Source organism: Microcebus murinus, unplaced genomic scaffold (assembly GCF_040939455.1).
Source record: "Microcebus murinus isolate Inina unplaced genomic scaffold, M.murinus_Inina_mat1.0 scaf084_hap2_Mmur4.0, whole genome shotgun sequence".
NCBI classification, from domain to species: domain Eukaryota; kingdom Metazoa; phylum Chordata; class Mammalia; order Primates; family Cheirogaleidae; genus Microcebus; species Microcebus murinus.
Window position 1 is genome coordinate 527 of NW_027439030.1, and position 18,499 is coordinate 19,025.

The following is an 18,499-nucleotide window of genomic DNA, read 5'->3' on the forward strand; positions in this document are numbered from 1 at the left end:
CTCCCCATCCCTACCCGACATACATGGGTATCTTCAGGGACAGGAGAGGTCTCTGACCACCTCCAAGCGATTTATACCCTGTGGGAGGGTGTAGACGGACCAGGCTAAAGCACACTCTGAGGAGAGGGGCAGCAGGCAGATAAGGTGTGTACTAAACCTCCATCTCCCAGCTCACACCGTCCCCTGTTGTCCTCCCACCATTGTTCCAAGAGCCTGAGAGCCTTGAGTGGCCACCCAAGGCAACAAGACAACCAGGAATGCTATTGGATTCTTGTTTCTCAGCTGCATAACTTGGCACTTTCCTACTAACATTTCTAGGGGCATGGATGAAATCCCAGGAGAACCATAGCCAGGAGGGGAGGATGGAGGTAGGACAGGTGACTTGATGACATGACAGCTCCCTCTCTCCACCCTATTTCTCTCCCCAGGACACATCCCCTCTCACACAGCATCCAACCCCACCCAAACAAGTTCCAACATCTGGTTTCACAGGGCTTTGGCTGGCCTTGGGAGGACCCAGGTGAGGATGGTGTCCCCCAGGAAGGTGGGCATGTAGCTCATGGGGAGGTAGAAGAGTTTGGCGTCCCAGCCAGCTGAGTAGCGGGTGCGGGGGTGGCAGGCGGTCAGCGCATGCTCCATGCAGTCTGTCACCTCTGACAGATTCTCCTTGCATTCTGGCAAAAGCCGTGAAGATAGTAGTTTCAGGTCTGTTGAGGATGAGAAAACAGCCTTCATCGAGTGGCACATCCCTCTGTTCCCTTTCACAGCTCTATGCTAGGAGGAAAGTCTGTAAGAATGCCTGGGCCCCACAGTGATGTGTCCCAAATCTGATCTTTGCAGGTTCCCCAGAGGTTGACTCATCATTATCTCAAGAAAAATTGGTCCGCACTAAGCCACCCTGGGCCTCTCCTCCTGAGAATATCTGGACTCCACCACACCTCCAGCAGTTCTCAGCTGACAGAGTTGAAGCACAAGAAAACTAGTCCTCTCTAAACCCAGCTTGCCATGAGTGCATGGCATCTTCCCTCTCTGTCTTTAGTTTGTTTTTCAATAATATGATGGGACAGAATTTCCAATTATACTGAACGTGGTTTACCTCTCTTGTTGACCTGTTGACCACACAGCACCTTGGGAACGGAGCTGAAGATCCCCACTTTGTGACAAGGCTGACCTTCCCTCTCCCCCCTATCCAGAAGGAGGACAGACCCTCATGGTGTTGGAGACATTAATCATGATCTGAGGTTTAGTTTTCTCACTGTCCACAGTGCACTCACAGGATGCCAGATACTTCTCGCCATAGATCTCCTTGATCTCAGGTCGGGCCCGGTCCCACACCGCCTGTACATTCAGCAAAATCCTCTCGGTGTTGTTCATGTTTGTCTTGAAGGCACCAGGCTCAATTATAGCCACCTTCACCCCAAAGGGGGCAAGCTCCCTCCTGGGAGACAGACAGGCAGAAGGCACGGAGTTCAGAGGTCTTGCAGCAAACACAAAACACACATAAACCTAATGAAAATCCAACACAGGGTGGTGGTAGAAAAAGTAAGAAACCTTGACATGTTGGGACGTGTAGCAGAAGGCCAACAGAAATTATGACGATGGCATTGCCTGAGTGTAGGGATGACATACTTTACACACCGAGGTCACTAGCTCCGAATCCCCTGGAATCAGCTGCCAGGTACCACTGCTGGGCTATCTCCCCCTCGCCCCTCACATCCAGGGCATCACCAGGATTCGCCCATCTCACCCTCTGTGCCCCTCAGTCCCCTTCCTCCCTCTCCTGCCCTGTGACTCCCTGGCCATCTGTCAGCGGGGCTGGTGCGGCTGTCTTCTGGGGAGCATCCCTCTGCCTTCAGTCTGGGCTCCCCACACGCACAGCCGTTCTGCTCCCTGCAGCCCACGGGGGTCTAGATGCCCCTAGATCTAATACCCGCCCTGAATACATCCAATCTGTGGATTCCACAGCCAATGGCATGAAGGACAGCACGTGTCCACAACCCACAGGTCTCCACGACCCACTGCTGCCCACCTCTCAAGCCTCCCACACATGTCCTGACCTTGTTGTTTGGCCCAAGAATACCCCACAGCATAGGCGGTGCAGTGAGGCTCAGCCTTGCCTGGAGCTGACACTGTCCTGTCATCAGGAGCCCTGCCCACCCCTCCTTAGCAGGCTGCGAGGTTCAGGTCTCCAGTTCTCAGCTCACCTCTCACAGCCAGGACCTTCCCCAATTCTGGGGGCTGCCTTCACAACATCTATGACGGTTGGCAACAATGGTTTTCTATCTCCTGTCAGCAAGTTTCTAGGTCAAGGGGCAACCCCTGCTGTCCTAGGCTGCGCTGCTGCTGCTCTCACACTAGTGCCCGCTGCTGTGTGCTGTGCTGAGTCAGAGGCCGCCCCCGCCCCTCAAGGGCTCCCTGCACCCGAGCATCTCGGTGGCTGTGGACATGGGCCCAGCAGCCAAAGTATCCCACCTCCAAGCTGCTTCACACATGTCCTGTCTGGGGGCCTCCTCAGAAGGCTCAGAGACAGGTTATAACATTTCTTAGTCCTTGTGCCCCCTGCTCTACAGGAACAGGAGGGGAGGTCATGTAGAATGGCTGGCTAAATCCAAAGGGGGAAGGGCCCCAAAGCCTTAGGGATGGGACTCAAAAAAAGGGCCTCTAAATCTGTGATGAAATCAAACTCTTGCAAAATGTTCCCACAGAGGACCAGGAACAGGAGGACTCACGCAGGGCCCTATCCCAGGGCAATACCTGAGGGAGTCCGAGAAGGCCTCTATGCCGTACTTGGAGATGCTGTAGCCGCCACCTATAATAGACAATCTACCAGCGATGCTCGAGACGTTGACCACGCGGCCCCTCGCCTTCCTCACTAAGGGCAGCAGGCTCAGAGTCACCTCGATCATCCCCAGCAGGTTCACATCCAGTGTGGTCACAAAGTCTTGTTTGGTCAGCCACTCGTTGAGGGCCGAGGGCTCGGAGATGCCAGCGTTGTTCACCAGGCCCCAGAGTCCTGGGGACAGTGGGAAGATGAGAGAGCAACACCGAGTTGTGCCTGTGTAGTGTGGACACAGCTAGGGTTCACGTTCCCAGCCCATCAGAGTGACAGCAGGGTGGCGGGTGCTGGAAGGGGACTAGGAGAGACTAATAACAGCGTGGTGTCTGAGGGTTAGGGAGCTGCACAAGCTGCAGCTGTTGAGGACACAGCGCACGTCTCCTCCTCCTGTTATTCGTCTTGGCCCCGCCCTCAGCCTCCTGACTGCGGGCATTGACCCCACACTGGACGGTGGCAGGAGCTGGTGTTGGGGAAATATTGTGCATCCATTAGTCTGGAAACAAAGACACTGCAGTTTGGTTATTTACACATTAATGTGGTCCTTACAGACATGAGCACGTTCACCTAAACTTTGAGATTTTCTGGAAAACTCATATAGTGAGTCCTCAACATCTATCTATTGATGTGAAATAAGACAGGAATAGGTATAGTGTGAGACAGAGAAGAGAGGAAGAGAGAGACACAAAAGAAAAATACAGACAAGGCTAAAACCTGAGTGGAATTTGGTGGGGAGGGAAAGAACTGGAAGCCTACATTTGGGAGACTGTGGAAAACAATCCTGTGTTTGGCCTCTGGGGACTGGCCTTGGAACACCCTCAATCAATATTCACCAATTTCCTACATGACCTTTTCGAGAACTCCAAGGGCAGGCTTTGGGGTGAAACAAGACCAACTCACCCCACTGCCCAGTCCACAGACTCCACCCTCTGCTCACTAACGTATCACCTCCTCCCACTGCACCCTTGCTCCTTCCACTTCAGTTCCATGTTAACTCCATCCTGGGAAAATAATCTCTGGAAGTTGCAAACCCACAATCCCAAGGAATTAACGTCAACACAGTTCCCAATCTATACACCTCAGGGAGCAGGAGCAGAGAACCCTCTGAGGCACGGCAGGTGGTGGCTGTTGTGGATCAGGAAGAATTGGCCCTGGGACCCAAGTCCCTCACCTGCACTTCTGGGAATGTATATTCCTTTTCCAGGATCTCCTATCTCTTTCTAAGAATAAAGTCAATATATACATTTATAGAGATGCAGGAATATCAAAGTTTTCCATGATGACAACAAATAGAATAAAAAGTAGGAAAAAATGCCAATATCCAAACTCTGGCTATGTCTTAAATGAGTAAGGCTGCAGCAAGGAAAGAATATTCTAAATGATTAAATACTATGTCTTAACAAACTATTTCATTATGTTGAAAAATGTTCATCTTTGAGAGAATACAATGTGATACAAACTGTGATCAAAATAAAATCCCAATTACAGCAAAGTGCAAAACATATCTTTGTGCAGATGATGATTTGAGGAACAACTTTGCTTCTATCTTTATACTTTTAAGTATTTTGGGCAATGATCCTTTTCTACATTTATCCTTAGATCAAGGTAATCCATGTCCTCTTCATCCCCCATAACAGGACAGACAAGGCGGTGCTGTGAAAAAAGAAAGGAAAAGATTCCCTTCCTAGATCTGCCTTTTTACACCAGTTCTCAACTGGTGTCCTCTGAACATGGGGATGGTCTTAACTTTCCATGGACCGGAGTGGCCCACAGAAGGACAAGCTGAAGAGCTGGGAAGATGAGCCTGGCTCTGGCACGGAGCGCCCCATGCACACCCCCAGCCCAGGGAGACCTGATGGGTGAGGAAGACTAGACAGCTAGGAGGACTTGAACCTGGGAACACTCTGGGCATCTCCCCAGGGACAGGACACGAGGTGTCCCTTTAACACAGAGGGAAGCACAAACAGACTGGAAGAATCTGGGCAGTACCTCTGTCCCCTACACGCTCCTTCACCCACTGGGCAGCTGCAGAGATGCTCTCCGTCTTGGTGACATCCAGAGTCACCGTCTCCAGCCTGTCTGACGTCTGGGCTCTCAGCTGCTCGGCCCCCTTCTCCGTCAGACACGCAGCCAGCACCCTCATGCCACGCATGTCCAGCTGTCTGGCCAGCAGGTTCCCGAAGCCAGAGTCACAGCCCGTGATGAAGACGTACTTGTCTCGGAGGTGGCTCACCACCTGCCTCTCCCGGTGCCAACGCACAAGGTAGTACAGGCCCACGAGGACAGCCAGGTACAGCCACATGTTGTTGGGGAGACAGACACTCACAGACTAGGGTATAAGGAGCCTATGGCCAGTGTTCAGACAGGAGCACTAGGGAACACAGAGGGTGGCAGTTGTCAGGGAAGCCTCCAGGCACTCTGGCCGGGAGCCCTACCTTGCCTCACCCCACCCCTCTGCTCTTGGCACTGTTGTTGCAAGTTCTGATACACGCCCTTGAAAAACCTCCAGTCCTGCCACATGAGAAAATGTTACTGCTCAGCAATGCCTCTCTAGTCCACCGATGTCACTCTGCCGTGCTGTGCCCACACAGGTGTCCACACAGTTCCACACATGAGCGTCCACACAGGTCTCCATACCAGGGAACACACATGCACACCATGGCACACATAGCACTCCATCTAACCTGGAGGGTCAGAACTGTCTCTGCACATCTCGTACAGTGACATCCTGGGCTGCACAGAGAAGACCCAGGTGTGCTGGGAAGCCATACCTGGGTCAAGGAATATTAGTTTGAAATCCTTCTCTGAGCCTGGGTTTCCACATCAGGTCAGCACCCAGAATCACTCAGGAAACTAAGTCATTGCCAGTCTCTCTAGGATTGGAAGAAGGCAAAAAGAGAAAAAAGCAATAGGTCCCCTCCTGCTCCAGTAGGTCTGTGGAAAGCAGCAGTATGAGATGTCCAAGGGGCAGTCAGTCCTCGGTGGGAAGAAAGGGGAGAGAAAGGGAACAGGCCTGAACCCACAGGAAAGAAACTGCCAAGGTCACAGGGAGGGAGCAAAGGAATGAACCAAACACACCAGATGTCACAGAGTTTACTGTTTAACTACTGCCAACGCCCTTTGCGCAGCCCTGGGTGCTGGGTACACTGCCCTCTGGCCTCCTGCTCTGGGCCCTCCCCTCCCAGGTCACATCCCGAATATTGTCAGGGACTTGCACTTCCTTCAACCATGAATTCTAGTTTCCATGGACAGACACGTTTCCCATTCGTCGCACCCACTGCTCACCCTTGCTCAGCTGGACAGCAGCGTGACCCTTTGCTGCAGTGGCAGGAGCTTCCCAGTCCACTGCAGAGTCAGCAGCAATCCGAGGAGTCCCAAGGGAGCAGCAAAGGGAGGGACACGGCCTCCACTGGACACTTGGGCAGAAGGGGAAATCCTTCGGAACCTCGGATAGTGTGGAGACTCACACTCCCGGAGTCCTTTCACTGAGACCCCTCCACAAGCCCTGTGACAATGACAACCTCAGCACTGCTGGGAGAGGAGGTTGGCCAGACTCCAGGGCCACACCTCTGAGCTCCTGGCTGCCCTGGCAGACATGCGCCACCTGGTGGCATACTGTAGTCCCTAACAAACTACTGGGGTGGTATAAGTTAGAAAGCCTGGCATTGCATTGCATTGGTATAATAACTAAGTACTGTTCCTAATCCTTTACACACCCATTTTACTAGTTGTGAAGTGTAAATTCTCATGCAAGGCACCACTGCTGGGCTGTCTACTCTCATGTTGTCCCTCATAGCCGGGACCCTCCCCAAATCTGGGGGCTGTCAGAGTGAGCATGGCTGACTTAGTCACAACCCCTATCAGGGTTGGCAACAATGGTTTTCTCTCTCCTGTCCCTCTCCCTCTCAGCTGTCCTAGTGTCTGGGTCAGGGAGCAACCCCTGCTGTCCTAGGCTGCGCTGCTGCTGCTCTCACACTAGTGCCCGCTGCTGTGTGCTGTGCTGAGTCAGAGGCCGCCCCGCCCCTCAAGGGCTCCCTGCACCCGAGCATCGAGCATCTCAGTGGCTGCGGACATGGGCTCAGCAGCCAATTATCCCACTTTCCATCTGCTTCACACATGTCCTGTCTGGGGGCCTCCTCAGAAGGCTCAGAGCATGTGACATAATTTCTAAGCCCTGGTGTCCCCCCCCTACCACAGCATAGATAGGAAGTTTCACGGAATGTCTGGCTAAACCCAGAAAGAGGGAAGGGGCAAAAAGCCTGAGGGAGAGATGTCAAACAAGGGGCCTCTAAATCTGTGATGAAATCAAACTCTGGCAAAATGCTCCCACAGAGGACCAGGAACAGGAGGACTCAGGCAGGGCCCTGTCCCAGGGCAGTACCTGAGGGAGTCCGAGAAGGTCTCTAGGCTCACTTGGAGATGCAGTAGCCGCCACCTGTAATGGACACTCTACCAGCAATGCTGGAGTCGCTGATCGCGCGGCTTCTCACCTTCCTCACTAAGGGCAGCGGGCTCAGAGTCACCTCGATGATTCCCAGCAGGCTCATGTCCAGTATGGTCACAAAGTCTTGTTTGGTCAGCCACTCATTGGGGGCTGAGGGGCTGCAGAAGCCAGCGTTGTTCACCAGGCCCCAGAGTCCTGGAGACAGTGGGAAGATTAGAGAGCAACACTGAGTTGTGTGTGTGTAGTGCAGACGGAGCTAGGGTTCAAGTTCACATTCCTTTGAGTTTATTTATAGAGTCAAGAAGAATGTGCTACTTGGTATGGAGAGACAAGGGGTGGAGAGGAAAGGAGGACATGGTGACTTAACGTTGTCAGGGTTTGCATATTCTTCAAGCTATTAGAGGTTAAGAATGGTCCTTGTCATCTCCTCTCCCAGTTCCTAGAACCCAACATGCAATAAGCCCAACTTTGTTTAGTTCATGGACAGAGTTTGAGAAAATAGCGTGAGTGCTCATCTAATATCTCATGAGGGGAGAAAGACAGAGACAGTAAAAGAGGAATGGGGTAAAAGAAAAAAAAAAAACAAGAGAAACACAAAGAAGAGAAGGAATAAAAAGGAAAGACAAAAAGACCCATGAATAATTGTTTTCTCTGTCATTGTTGGCACAGACACACTGAAAACCGTAACACTAAGGGAGCATGGAGAATAGGCCACCTTCGGACATCAGGGGACAGGCTGTAATGCAACCTGCACCAATTTTGAGCCAATATTTGCTCAGGAAGCAAAGTTGACCATCTTTGCCTGGGAATTCCAACGTTCACCATGGAGTGGACACACAGGGCAGACTGGGGAGGAGGCCTCGGCCCACAGCAGGGTCCAGATGGCACCCTTGGCCCCAGGCAGTGTCAACATTCCTTCCACTCTCCCCAGAGTCCACCCTTGACATCACCTCATGGCTCCCCGAATGCTAAGCCCTCATGAAGACTGTGTGCTTCATATGCAGGAACAAAAACACAACATCAAGGATTGAAATAGTCTGACTTCCCCACCTACAGACGCAAGGTCAGCAGGGCCAGTGTTTTCGGTGGACCAGGACTGAGGGTGCAGTTAGACAGAGTTTGAATGTAGCAATATTGGAAAGATAAAAAGGCCTTACAATATTATTCCTTCCCCCAAACAAAACCATTCATGGCCTTTAAGAAATTAATATTCTTTGATCCAATTATTTTACTTTACTTGAATAACATTGCTAATCATGTGAACAAATCTTATTACAGAATCTTTGCTGAGATGTTATTTATGCCAGGAAAAGTGGGAAACTAAGTTCAGCATCCAACAATATAGGACTGCTTAAATAAATTATATTCTCTAACCATGATATGCAGACAGACATTCACTGTTATGTTTCAGGAGAGATTTGGTTGTATAAAGCGGATCCCAGAACACATGAGGTAGAGGGTAACTAAGTCTAGAGGGTGCCATTATGGTGAATGTTGTTTTATCTTTATCCTCCTCTACTAGTTTTCCTCTATGAGCATGTTTTACATTTCTAATCAGAACAAAGAAATCCATCATCTCTCTTTTGACAAAAGGAACAGGCAGCGTAATGTAGCAGAAGAACAGGAATTATGACTGAGTATTTCATACGAAGTCCCTTCAGTGCTCTAAACCTCCACCCTCATGAGTCAAGTGAGGACGTATATTCTCAGAGCCCTCAGGGGGGACAAGTGTGAGGAACCAATAAGAAATGCTGAGCTCATGAGCCGGGATCCAGCCTGGCCCAGGCGCCCACTGTCCCATGCCAGGCTCAAGGTCTGGCTCAAGGGCACAACCTGCCTCCAGAGAGTCGACCCTAAACACAGGCTGTGCTCCTCTGACCCTGTGGCTCAGGCACAATCACTCTAGGATGTCTAATCTAGAAAACGGAAAGGTCACAGTTCTTGAAAATGCAGACACCTTGGGAATCTTCCCAGTTAGCAGACAGAAGTTTCCATCTTCCCATAGAGAGAGGAAAGAGACACACAGAGGAATCTGGGGGGTACCTCTGTCTCCCACATGTTCCTCTACCCACTGGGCGACTGCTGTGATACTGTCTGTCTTGGTGACATACAGAGTCACAGTCTCCAGCCTGTCTGACGTCTGGGCTCTCAGCTACTCGGCCGCCTTCTCTGTCCTACACGCAGCCAGCACCCTCATGCCGCGCATGTCCAGCTGTCTGGCCAGCAGGTTCCCGAAGCCCGAGCCGCAGCCCGTGATGAAGACGTACTCATCTCTGAGGTGGCTCACCACCTGCCTGTCCCAGTACCAGCTGAGGAGGTAGTACAGTCCCACGAGGGCCGCCGGGTACAACCACATGGCATTGCTGAGAGACACACACAGGCTGAGGTATAGGGAGATTATGGCCAGTATTATTTGAGACAAGAGGACTAAGGAACTTAGAGGGTAGCAGTTAGCAAGGAAGCTGGCTTGGAGGCCCTCAGTTTCCTAACCCTATCCCCTGCTTTTTGTATGGCTGATGCAAGTGTAAGGCTGGTGGCGGGCCCCCTCCCTTCCCTGGATCAAAAAGAGAAGACTCATGAGACCAGACCCGCCAAGGACAAAGCTGTCAGGCCCTGCTGAGAGGATCCACACCCAGATGTCCACCTAGATAAGAATGTTTTGGCTCCTGGATTCCACAAACACCTCCAGCCCCTCCTAAAATCCCCAGCTCTTCCCGCCAAAAGTCCCTAGCCAGGCCCAAAGGATATAAAAGGCCTCAGCCCCTTCAAACTGCGGCGACTTCCGGGGCCCCTGCTCTTGGGGCCCCAGAGCCTCGTCCACGAGTGTATAATAAAGCCACGTGGTTTGGCCCCCCCCCACTCTTTCTCTTTCTGTGTCTCTTTTCTTTTTGCCACCGCCGGAAAACCTTACATTTGGTGCCGAAACCCGGGAGGGGAGTCTTGGCTGCGCCGGCCTGCCTCAGGGCCGTGGTCGCGCCGTCCCCTCGTGTCTTCTAGACCTCGGACCGGGACCTCCACCGGACGCCAGCCGACCAATTGGCCTGGGTAAGTCCCTCTGCCCTTGTGTTCCTAGCCCAATGAGTCCATTCCAGGGTCTCTGTCCATAGCCCAAGTCAGAGATCCTCCACCATAAGGACCTGAGTGTCTCGGGGACGCCCGAGCCCTTCAGTCAGTCCTTCCATCCGTAAGGATTTATAAGGACCTGAGTGTCTCGGGGACGCCCGAGCCCTTCAGTCAGTCCTTCCATCCGTAAGGATTTATAAGGACCTGAGTGTCTCGGGGACGCCCGAGCCCCCTCAGTCAGTCCTTCCATCCGTAAGGATTTACAAGGACCTGAGTGCCTCAGGAACGCCTGATCCACTCAGTTGGCCCTTTCCAAGGCTCAGAGCCTTCTCTCCAAGGCCTGATCGGTGACCTGGGACGCCGGCTCCCGATCTCATTCTTCCCTCATTGGACTAGGACACCATGGGCAGTCAATCCTCCAAAATCAAATCTAACACGCCTCTGGGCTGTCTCTTAGCCAGTCTTGCAGCCCTGGGCCTCAAGTCTGATATTCGGCCCAAGCGACTCATTTTCTATTGTAACACCGCCTGGCCGATGTACAAATTAGGCAATGGGTCACAATGGCCTAAAAATGGGACTTTCAATTTCAAAATTTTACAAGATCTCGATAAGTTTTGTCACCAAAATGGCAAATGGTGGGAGATCCCTTATGTCCAGGCTTTCTTCCATCTGCGCTCCCGTCCTTCCCTCTGTCAGACCTGTGACCCGTCACAAATCCTCCTTGCACTGAGTTCTCCACCGTCCTTGGCCTCTTCTACCTCTCAGCCGAAGGACCCATTAGAAATCTTTTCCACCTTTTCTGACCCTCCTGACTCCCTTACCTGTCCCCCTGCTCAGACTCCACCATATCTAGGTCCTCCTCCTCCTAGCGCCCCACCGTCCTCCGCTACTGCTTGCGCTGGCTCTCTGCCAGCATCCCCTGTCAGTCACCACACTCGATCCCACGCAGGGCCCTCAGGCCAAACCCTTCTCTGTCCCCTGAGAGAGGTAGCCAGTGCCGAAGAGGTCATGCACGTCCATGTTCCCTTCTCCCTTTCTGATCTCTCTCAGATTGATAAGCGTTTAGGCTCCTTTTCTAATGACCCCACAGCCTACACCAAAGAGTTTCGCTATCTTACACAAGCATATGATTTGACCTGGCATGATATTTTTGTTATTCTGGCTTCTACTCTTACTACTGATGAAAAGGAACGTGTCTGGACGGCAGCTCAGGGACATGCTGATCAAGTCCACCTAGCAGACCGCACCATGCCGGTCGGGGCCGAGGCTGTCCCACGCAGTGAGCCAGGGTGGAAATACCAGCCAGACACCCCCGCAGGCCGAGATGGTAGAACCCGCCGAGATCGCATGCTGCAATGCATTCTTGCTGGTCTCCAGGCCGCTGCCCATCGGGCAGTTAATTTTAATAAGCTTAGAGAAATCACTCAAAAGCCGGATGAAAATCCCGCAGCCTTCCTCAGCCGCCTTACGGATGCTCTCATCCAATATACCCGCTTAGACCCCACTTCCCCAGCAGGGGCCACCGTCCTTGCAACTCACTTTATCACCAGTCCTCCTCTGACATTAGACGCAAACTTAAAAAGGCAGAAGAAGGCCCTCAGACCCCCATCCGAGACCTGGTGAACATGGCATTTAAAATCTTTAATTCCCGAGATAAACAGGCAGAGGCCCAAAGGAAAGCCCGTGCCCACCAAAAGGCACACCTGCAAGCCCAAGCCTTGGTTGCAGCCCTGCGGCCGGTGGGGCCCGGAAAGCCATCGACTTCGTCTAAAGCCACCAGCCGTGCTCCGCCGGGCACCTGCTTCAAGTGTGGTAAGGAAGGCCACTGGGCCAACAGATGCCCGCAGCCACGTCAGCCCAATAAGCCTTGTCCGGCCTGTGGTCAAGAGGGACACTGGAAGAGTGATTGCCCCTTGGGACAAAGGTCTAGAGGGTCAGTCCTTCCACCCCCAGATCTGCCGTTGACGGTTTTGGGCTTGGCTGCAGAAGACCGACGAAGGCCCAGCTTTGCCACCCCGATCACCCTCGCTGAGCCCAGGGTAACAATCAAGGTATCGGGTAAGACAGTGTCCTTTCTGGTTAACACGGGGGCTACCTACTCTGTCCTGCCTTCTTTTTCAGGCCCTACTTATCCTTCCCAGGTGTCGGTTATGGGTATTGACGGCAGTCCTTCATGGCCTCCTACTACTGGTCCTCTGACATGTCTTATAGACAACCATCCCATCACTCACTCCTTTCTTATCATGCCCTCCTGTCCTGTTCCACTTTTAGGAAGAGATTTATTAGCCAAATTAGGCACCATACTCCACTTTTCCTCAAGGACATCCGCCCTTCTCCTTCTATCCCTCTCTTCAGATTCCTCACCCACACCCACTGCCTCTCCGAAGACGTGCCCTCTCCTGCCTGAACTTGTAGACTCTCAGGTTTGGGACACCTCTACCCCAGTAGTGGCCACACACCACACCCCTGTCCTCATCCGACTCAAAGACCCTTCATCCTTCCCTTCCCGCCCCCAGTTCCCTATTTCAATGACCCACCGCAGAGGTCTAAAACCCATTATAGAACGCCTTCTGTGTGAAAAACTTTTAATCCCAACTAATTCTCCCTATAACATACCCATTCTCCCGGTAAAGAAGCCAAACGGGTCCTACCGGCTGGTCCAGGACCTGAGGCTCTTTAAGGAGGCTGTTATCCCCATACACCCTGTGGTGCCTAATCTCTGCACTTCACTTTCCCATATTCCGCCCTCCACTGCCCGCTTTTCTGTTCTGGACTTCAAAGATGCCTTCTTTGCTATCCCCTTAGACCCAGCCAGTTACAATCTCTTTGCCTTTATGTGGGGAGATCCTGACACAAATACATCTAGACAACTCATTTGGACCATCCTGCCCCAGGGGTTTGGGGACAGCCCCCACCTATTTGGTCAGGCTCTGGCCCAGGACCTACTTCAATGTCCCTTACAGCCTAGCACTGTTCTCCAATATGTTGATAATCTACTGCTCTGTAGTTCCTCTTTACAGCACTCTAAGACCCGCACTGCCTCTCTACTTAACTTCCTTGTTTCCAAGGGCTGTCGAGTGTCCTCCTCCAAAGTCCAGCTGTCCAAGCCTACATTCAGTTATCTTGGGCTTTGTCTCACCCCCATGTCCTGGGATCTCACTGTTGACCCCCAACGGGCTCTTTGCGATCTCCAACCACCCACGCCCGCTGAACAGATTCTGTCTTTTCTTAGATTTATTGGTTTCTTCCGACACTGGATCCCTAACTTCTCTCTCCTTGCTAAACCTCTCTATGATGCAACCCATGATGCCTCTGCTGGCCCTTTACTAAACCCCCAAGCTGTCGGCCATGCATTTCTAAAGCTTCGTGAAGCTCTACTCCAGGCACCACCTCTAAGACTCCCTCATCCTAAAAAACCCTTTTACTTCTACACGGATGAGCACCAGGGCTTGGCCCTCAGTGTCCTCACCCAGCCTTTAGGCTCCTGGAGCCCACTCACCTGTACTCCAGTGGCTTATTTATCCAAACAACTAGACACCACAGTTCATGGCTGGCCGCCTTGCCTTAGGGCACTGGGCGTGGCAGCCTCTCTTGCCAGGGAAGCACTAAAGCTTTCCCTCAGACAGGACCTTCATGTCTTTTCCACCCATTGCCTTCAAGATCTACTAACTCACCGCTCATTGGAGCCCCTCACTCCCTCTAGATTACAGGAATTCCATCTCATATTCATAGAAAATCCCAACATTACCCTAACACAGTCTCCTACTTTAAACCCTGCTACTTTGCTGCCCATCTCGTCCTTAACCCTCTCCTCTCGCTCCTGCCCTGAGACGGTCAATGCTGCCACCACCTCTAGGCCTGACCTCTCGGACCTCTCAGATGCAGACTTAACACTGTTTGCTGATGGCGGCTCGACTGTGGGCGATGACGGCAAATGCCAGGCAGCCTATGCCCTTGTCTCGACCTCTCAGGTTACAGAGGCGTCCTGCCTCCCCAAAGGCACCACTTCCCAGAAGGCAGAACAGACTCTGGCTGGACAACTTGTTCCTTCTTGTCCCCATAACCCCACTCTCACCTCTTGGTTAGATATCATACAGCACAACCTCACCTTCCTAAATTCCTCTGAAATAATCCCTAATATTTCCCACTATTTCCTCTGTGCCTCCCTTCAGCAGCCCCTACTGGCTGCTGTCCCTCTAAATTATTCTAACCCCCAAGCTCCCTCATCAACTCCCTCATGCTCCACTCCGCTCACTCGTGTTCCCCTTTGGGAACCTGAGCCTACAGGCCAACCCTATGCAAATCTCATGTGTTCTCTCACCTCCCACACTGACCCCGACCTACAACTTCATGGATGCCACCTTACCAACCATTCTGTGACCACGGCCACCTCCCCTGCTCTGGGACAGTTCTTCTGGTGCAACGGAACACTTACCTGCTGCGTCAATACATCCACCCCGGGTCCCTGTTTCCCTGTCATGGTGGTCCCTCAATTAACTCTATATGGTGAGTCTGAGTTTGAATGGCTTCTCCCAGGGCCCCAGCCAAGACTAGCCACCTTTCTACCTGTCATGGTAAGTCTCAGCTTGGCCTCTTCCATTGTGGCCTCAGGGCTCGCGGGAGGTGCCCTGGGCCATGGTGTCATATCTGCCCAAGATTTTACAGATCTGCTGATGACTGAAAAAAGAAAAACCTGCCTTTTCCTTCATAAAGAATGCTGCTGCTATGTCGGTGAATCAGGCCTTATGGAGCAGAACATAGACAAGCTCACCAACCTGAGTAAAGACCTGCACAACCTCCGCCACTGGGATGCGTCCCCCTTTGGCTGGATACAATTCCCTTTGGCTACCTGGCCATTGCCACTAATAGGACCCGGTGTTATCATCTGCCTAATCTTTCTGTTTGTTCCCTGTCTTTTACAGTTCCTCCAGCGCCGCCTACAAGAGCTGACACGTGGCGGTAAACCAACTACTTCTTCATCCATACTTTCCACTACCAACCACCCCTCCACCAACCGACCCGGCCTATAGCCCCTAACTCCGCCCCCTCCTAGCAGGAAGTAGTCAGAAAGAGCGGCGCCCATCATAACCAAAAGGCCGGAATGTAAGGCTGGTGGCGGGCCCCCTCCCTTCCCTGGATCAAAAAGAGAAGACTCATGAGACCAGACCCGCCAAGGACAAAGCTGTCAGGCCCTGCTGAGAGGATCCACACCCAGATGTCCACCTAGATAAGAATGTTTTGGCTCCTGGATTCCACAAACACCTCCAGCCCCTCCTAAAATCCCCAGCTCTTCCCGCCAAAAGTCCCTAGCCAGGCCCAAAGGATATAAAAGGCCTCAGCCCCTTCAAACTGCGGCGACTTCCGGGGCCCCTGCTCTTGGGGCCCCAGAGCCTCGTCCACGAGTGTATAATAAAGCCACGTGGTTTGGCCCCCCCCCACTCTTTCTCTTTCTGTGTCTCTTTTCTTTTTGCCACCGCCGAAAAACCTTACAGCAAGTACTGATAGAGACCCATGAATAGGAGAGGGGGAATCAAGATGGTGGACGAGAAACACTGCCAGACCGAGTGTCTCTGCAGAAAAGACAGATTCTAGCAGAAATTAGAAGAAAGAAGCAAGAAGACGAGCCTACATCGGACGAGGGTCAGAAGGAGGAGTACCTGAGACCACGGGAGACTCCACAGGAGGAGGAAGTGGAGGAGAACTAGAAGCTGGGACCACCGGAGCAGCCTGGAGACCAGCAGGAAGGGTAGGTGGCTTGGCCGTTTCCCCTCCCCTGCATCTGGGACTGCTGGTGGGCTCCCCAGCAGGTGGAGAGACCTGCAGACACCAGCCCAGAGACAGCTGCCACCGTCAGTGAGCGGTAAGCCAGTAGCGGACACAGCACCAGGCTCCCAACTCCCTCGGGGCACCTCCGTGTGCATAGACCCGAGCTCCACGGCAGGCGCCATATTGCCTCCTTCTCCCCTACCCCGACCCTACCCATGGCTGCCCAGAGAGACAATACAGCCACCAGCCAGAGGTACCTACAGGGAACGGGACCTTCCCTTTTGGGGTCCTACAGCTGACTAAGTGCAACTCAGACTGTGAGCTCTCTACCCACCAGCCCTCCCAGGTGCTGCGGGCATGGTGATCCCAGGAGACCGGTGCAGACCCTGAGGCTAAGAGACATAGATCCGGCTTGGGCTCCCTGTGGGTCCGGCATCACAGTCTGGGGAGGCCTGGTGGCATGTGGTCTGGCCTGCTAGCAGAGGCCCAGGAGTAGCCTCGGAGTTGGGGACGGTGGAAAGAAGCGAGGCCTGCTCCAGACTGTGGGTCTCAGACAGCCCCACCCTCCCAGGCAGACTCTCTGACTGAGCCGGGCCATTCCAGCCCCTCCCTGACAGCTTTTCCTGGAAGCAGAGAACAGAACTTTGACCCCTGCTAACAGCATTGGTGGTGCCTGAAGGCAGGCTTACCCAACCCAGCTCCACCCAGACTCTCTCCTAGACCAGCCCTCACTGAGGGGGAGAAAAGGACACACCTGGAAGTCCCAGGACCCCACCCACCACCTGAGGCACTAGAGTTCTCTCTACAGGAACAAGAGCTGATAACAGTACCCAAAAACAGCAGCGCAGCCTGTTCCTCCAAGCAAGCACCATCTACTGACCGGGAAGACATCCTGCACACCCTTTTCACGGCACCTACTGACTCATTATATAGGGAGTGGTCAAATCTCATCCACAGACACCACCTACTGGCTCAGAAACTAAACAAGGCGTGTGAATACCCAAACAAAAACCTAAAGAAAAGAAACAACAACTGATCGACATGGGAAGAAATCAGCGAAGGAACTCCGGAAATATGAAGAACCAAATGGAAATCACACCCCCAAAGAGTAGCACCAGCCCCCTAGAAACGGACACCAACCCAAATCAGGCAATCAAAATGACAGAAGAGGAATTTCCTATGTGGATCATAAGAAAACTCACCGACCTGCAAGAACAACTCAATAACCAACACAAAGAAACCACAAAAAGCCTCCAGGACCTAGAACAAAAGTTCACTAAAGAAATACACACAATGAAGAAAAGTTTAACCGAACTCCTGGAAATGAAGACTCAATTCAGGGAACTACAAAATACAGTGGAAAGTCTCAAGAACAGGGTAGATCAAACAGAAGAAAGAATCTCAGAGATTGAAGACAACACCCTCCAACTAAATAAAACAGTCACAGAGATAGAGCAGAGAAACAAGAGAAAAGAGCAAAGCCCACAAGAGATGTGGGATTATGTGAAGAAACCTAATGTGAGGGTCAAGGGTTACCAGAAGGGGAAGAAGACAACACTCAAGGGTTGGACAAGCTATTTGAAGATATAAGAGAGGAAAATTTCTCAGGCCTTGCTCAAAATCTCAATATACAAGTTCAAGAAGCTCAGAGGACCTGGGAGATTCAATGCAAACAGGAAGACGTCATGACATGCAGTCATCAGACTAACCAAAATATCAACTAAAGAGGCCCTTCTAAGAGCTGTAAGATGAAAGACACAAGTAACATACAAGGAAAAACCAATTCGAATAACACCAGACTTCTCTAATGAGACTTTACAAGCAAGGAGAGACTGGGGCCCCATTCTCACTCTACTGAAACAAAACAATGCCCAGTCTAGAATCTTATTCCCTGCAAAACTAAGCTTCATATATGAAGGAGAAATAAAGACATTCTCAGACAAGCAAAGTCTCAGAAAATTCACCAAGACAAAACCAGCCCTACAAGAAGTACTCAAAACAGTGTTACGCATGGAACACCATAATAAAAATTCACGAATATAAAAACAACCAAAACCCAAAGATTAAAGGCCAGATAATACAATGGGTCAAGACAGAAATCAAAGCAACAACATCCAACCCAAAAGAATGAACAGTAATCTACCTTACCTATCAGTTCTCTCAATAAATGTGAATGGCTTAAACTCTCCACTCAAGAGACATAGGCTGGCTGAATGGATAAGAAAATAGAGGCCAAGTATATGCTGTCTTCAGGAAACACATCTAACCTGCAAGGATGCATATAGACTAAAAATAAAAGGATGGAAATCAGTATTCCAAGCAAGTGGAAGCCAAAAGAAGGCTGGTGTGGCAGTTCTAATTTCAGATGATTTAGTTTTTAAAGCAATAAAAGT

General features: G+C 51.7%; 1 protein-coding gene across 5 annotated transcripts; it reads right to left on the minus strand.

Annotated features, from left to right (window-relative positions):
* Nucleotides 1–258: 258 nt before the first annotated feature.
* LOC142869528 (retinol dehydrogenase 16-like) lies at nt 259–6,369 on the minus strand. Of its 5 annotated transcripts, none has more exons than XM_075999947.1 (5): nt 6,119–6,369; nt 4,823–5,204; nt 2,755–3,013; nt 1,275–1,477; nt 259–707 (listed from the first exon to the last, which is right to left on the minus strand). In XM_075999947.1, exons 2-5 carry the CDS (start codon nt 5,133–5,135, stop codon nt 487–489), a joined length of 996 nt encoding a protein of 331 aa, XP_075856062.1. In that variant the 5' UTR covers nt 5,136–5,204; nt 6,119–6,369; the 3' UTR covers nt 259–486. The 5 variants fall into 5 exon arrangements, with proteins under 5 accessions (XP_075856062.1, XP_075856060.1, XP_075856061.1 ...); XM_075999945.1 differs by lacking the exon at nt 6,119–6,369 and adding an exon at nt 5,605–5,934; XM_075999946.1 differs by lacking the exon at nt 6,119–6,369 and adding an exon at nt 5,518–5,607.
* Nucleotides 6,370–18,499: the final 12,130 nt, after the last annotated feature.

Coding starts and splice junctions, on each gene's coding strand:
- LOC142869528 (XM_075999947.1), bottom strand. CDS start 5,135: ATGTGGCTGTACCTGGCTGTCCTCGTGGGCCTGTACTACCTTGTGCGT. Junction 1,478..2,754: donor GCCTTCTCGGACTCCCTCAG/GTATTGCCCTGG, acceptor GTTTGCTGCAAG/ACCTCTGAACTCCGTGCCTT. Junction 708..1,274: donor CGAGAAGTATCTGGCATCCT/GTGAGTGCACTG, acceptor CATCCTCAACAG/ACCTGAAACTACTATCTTCA.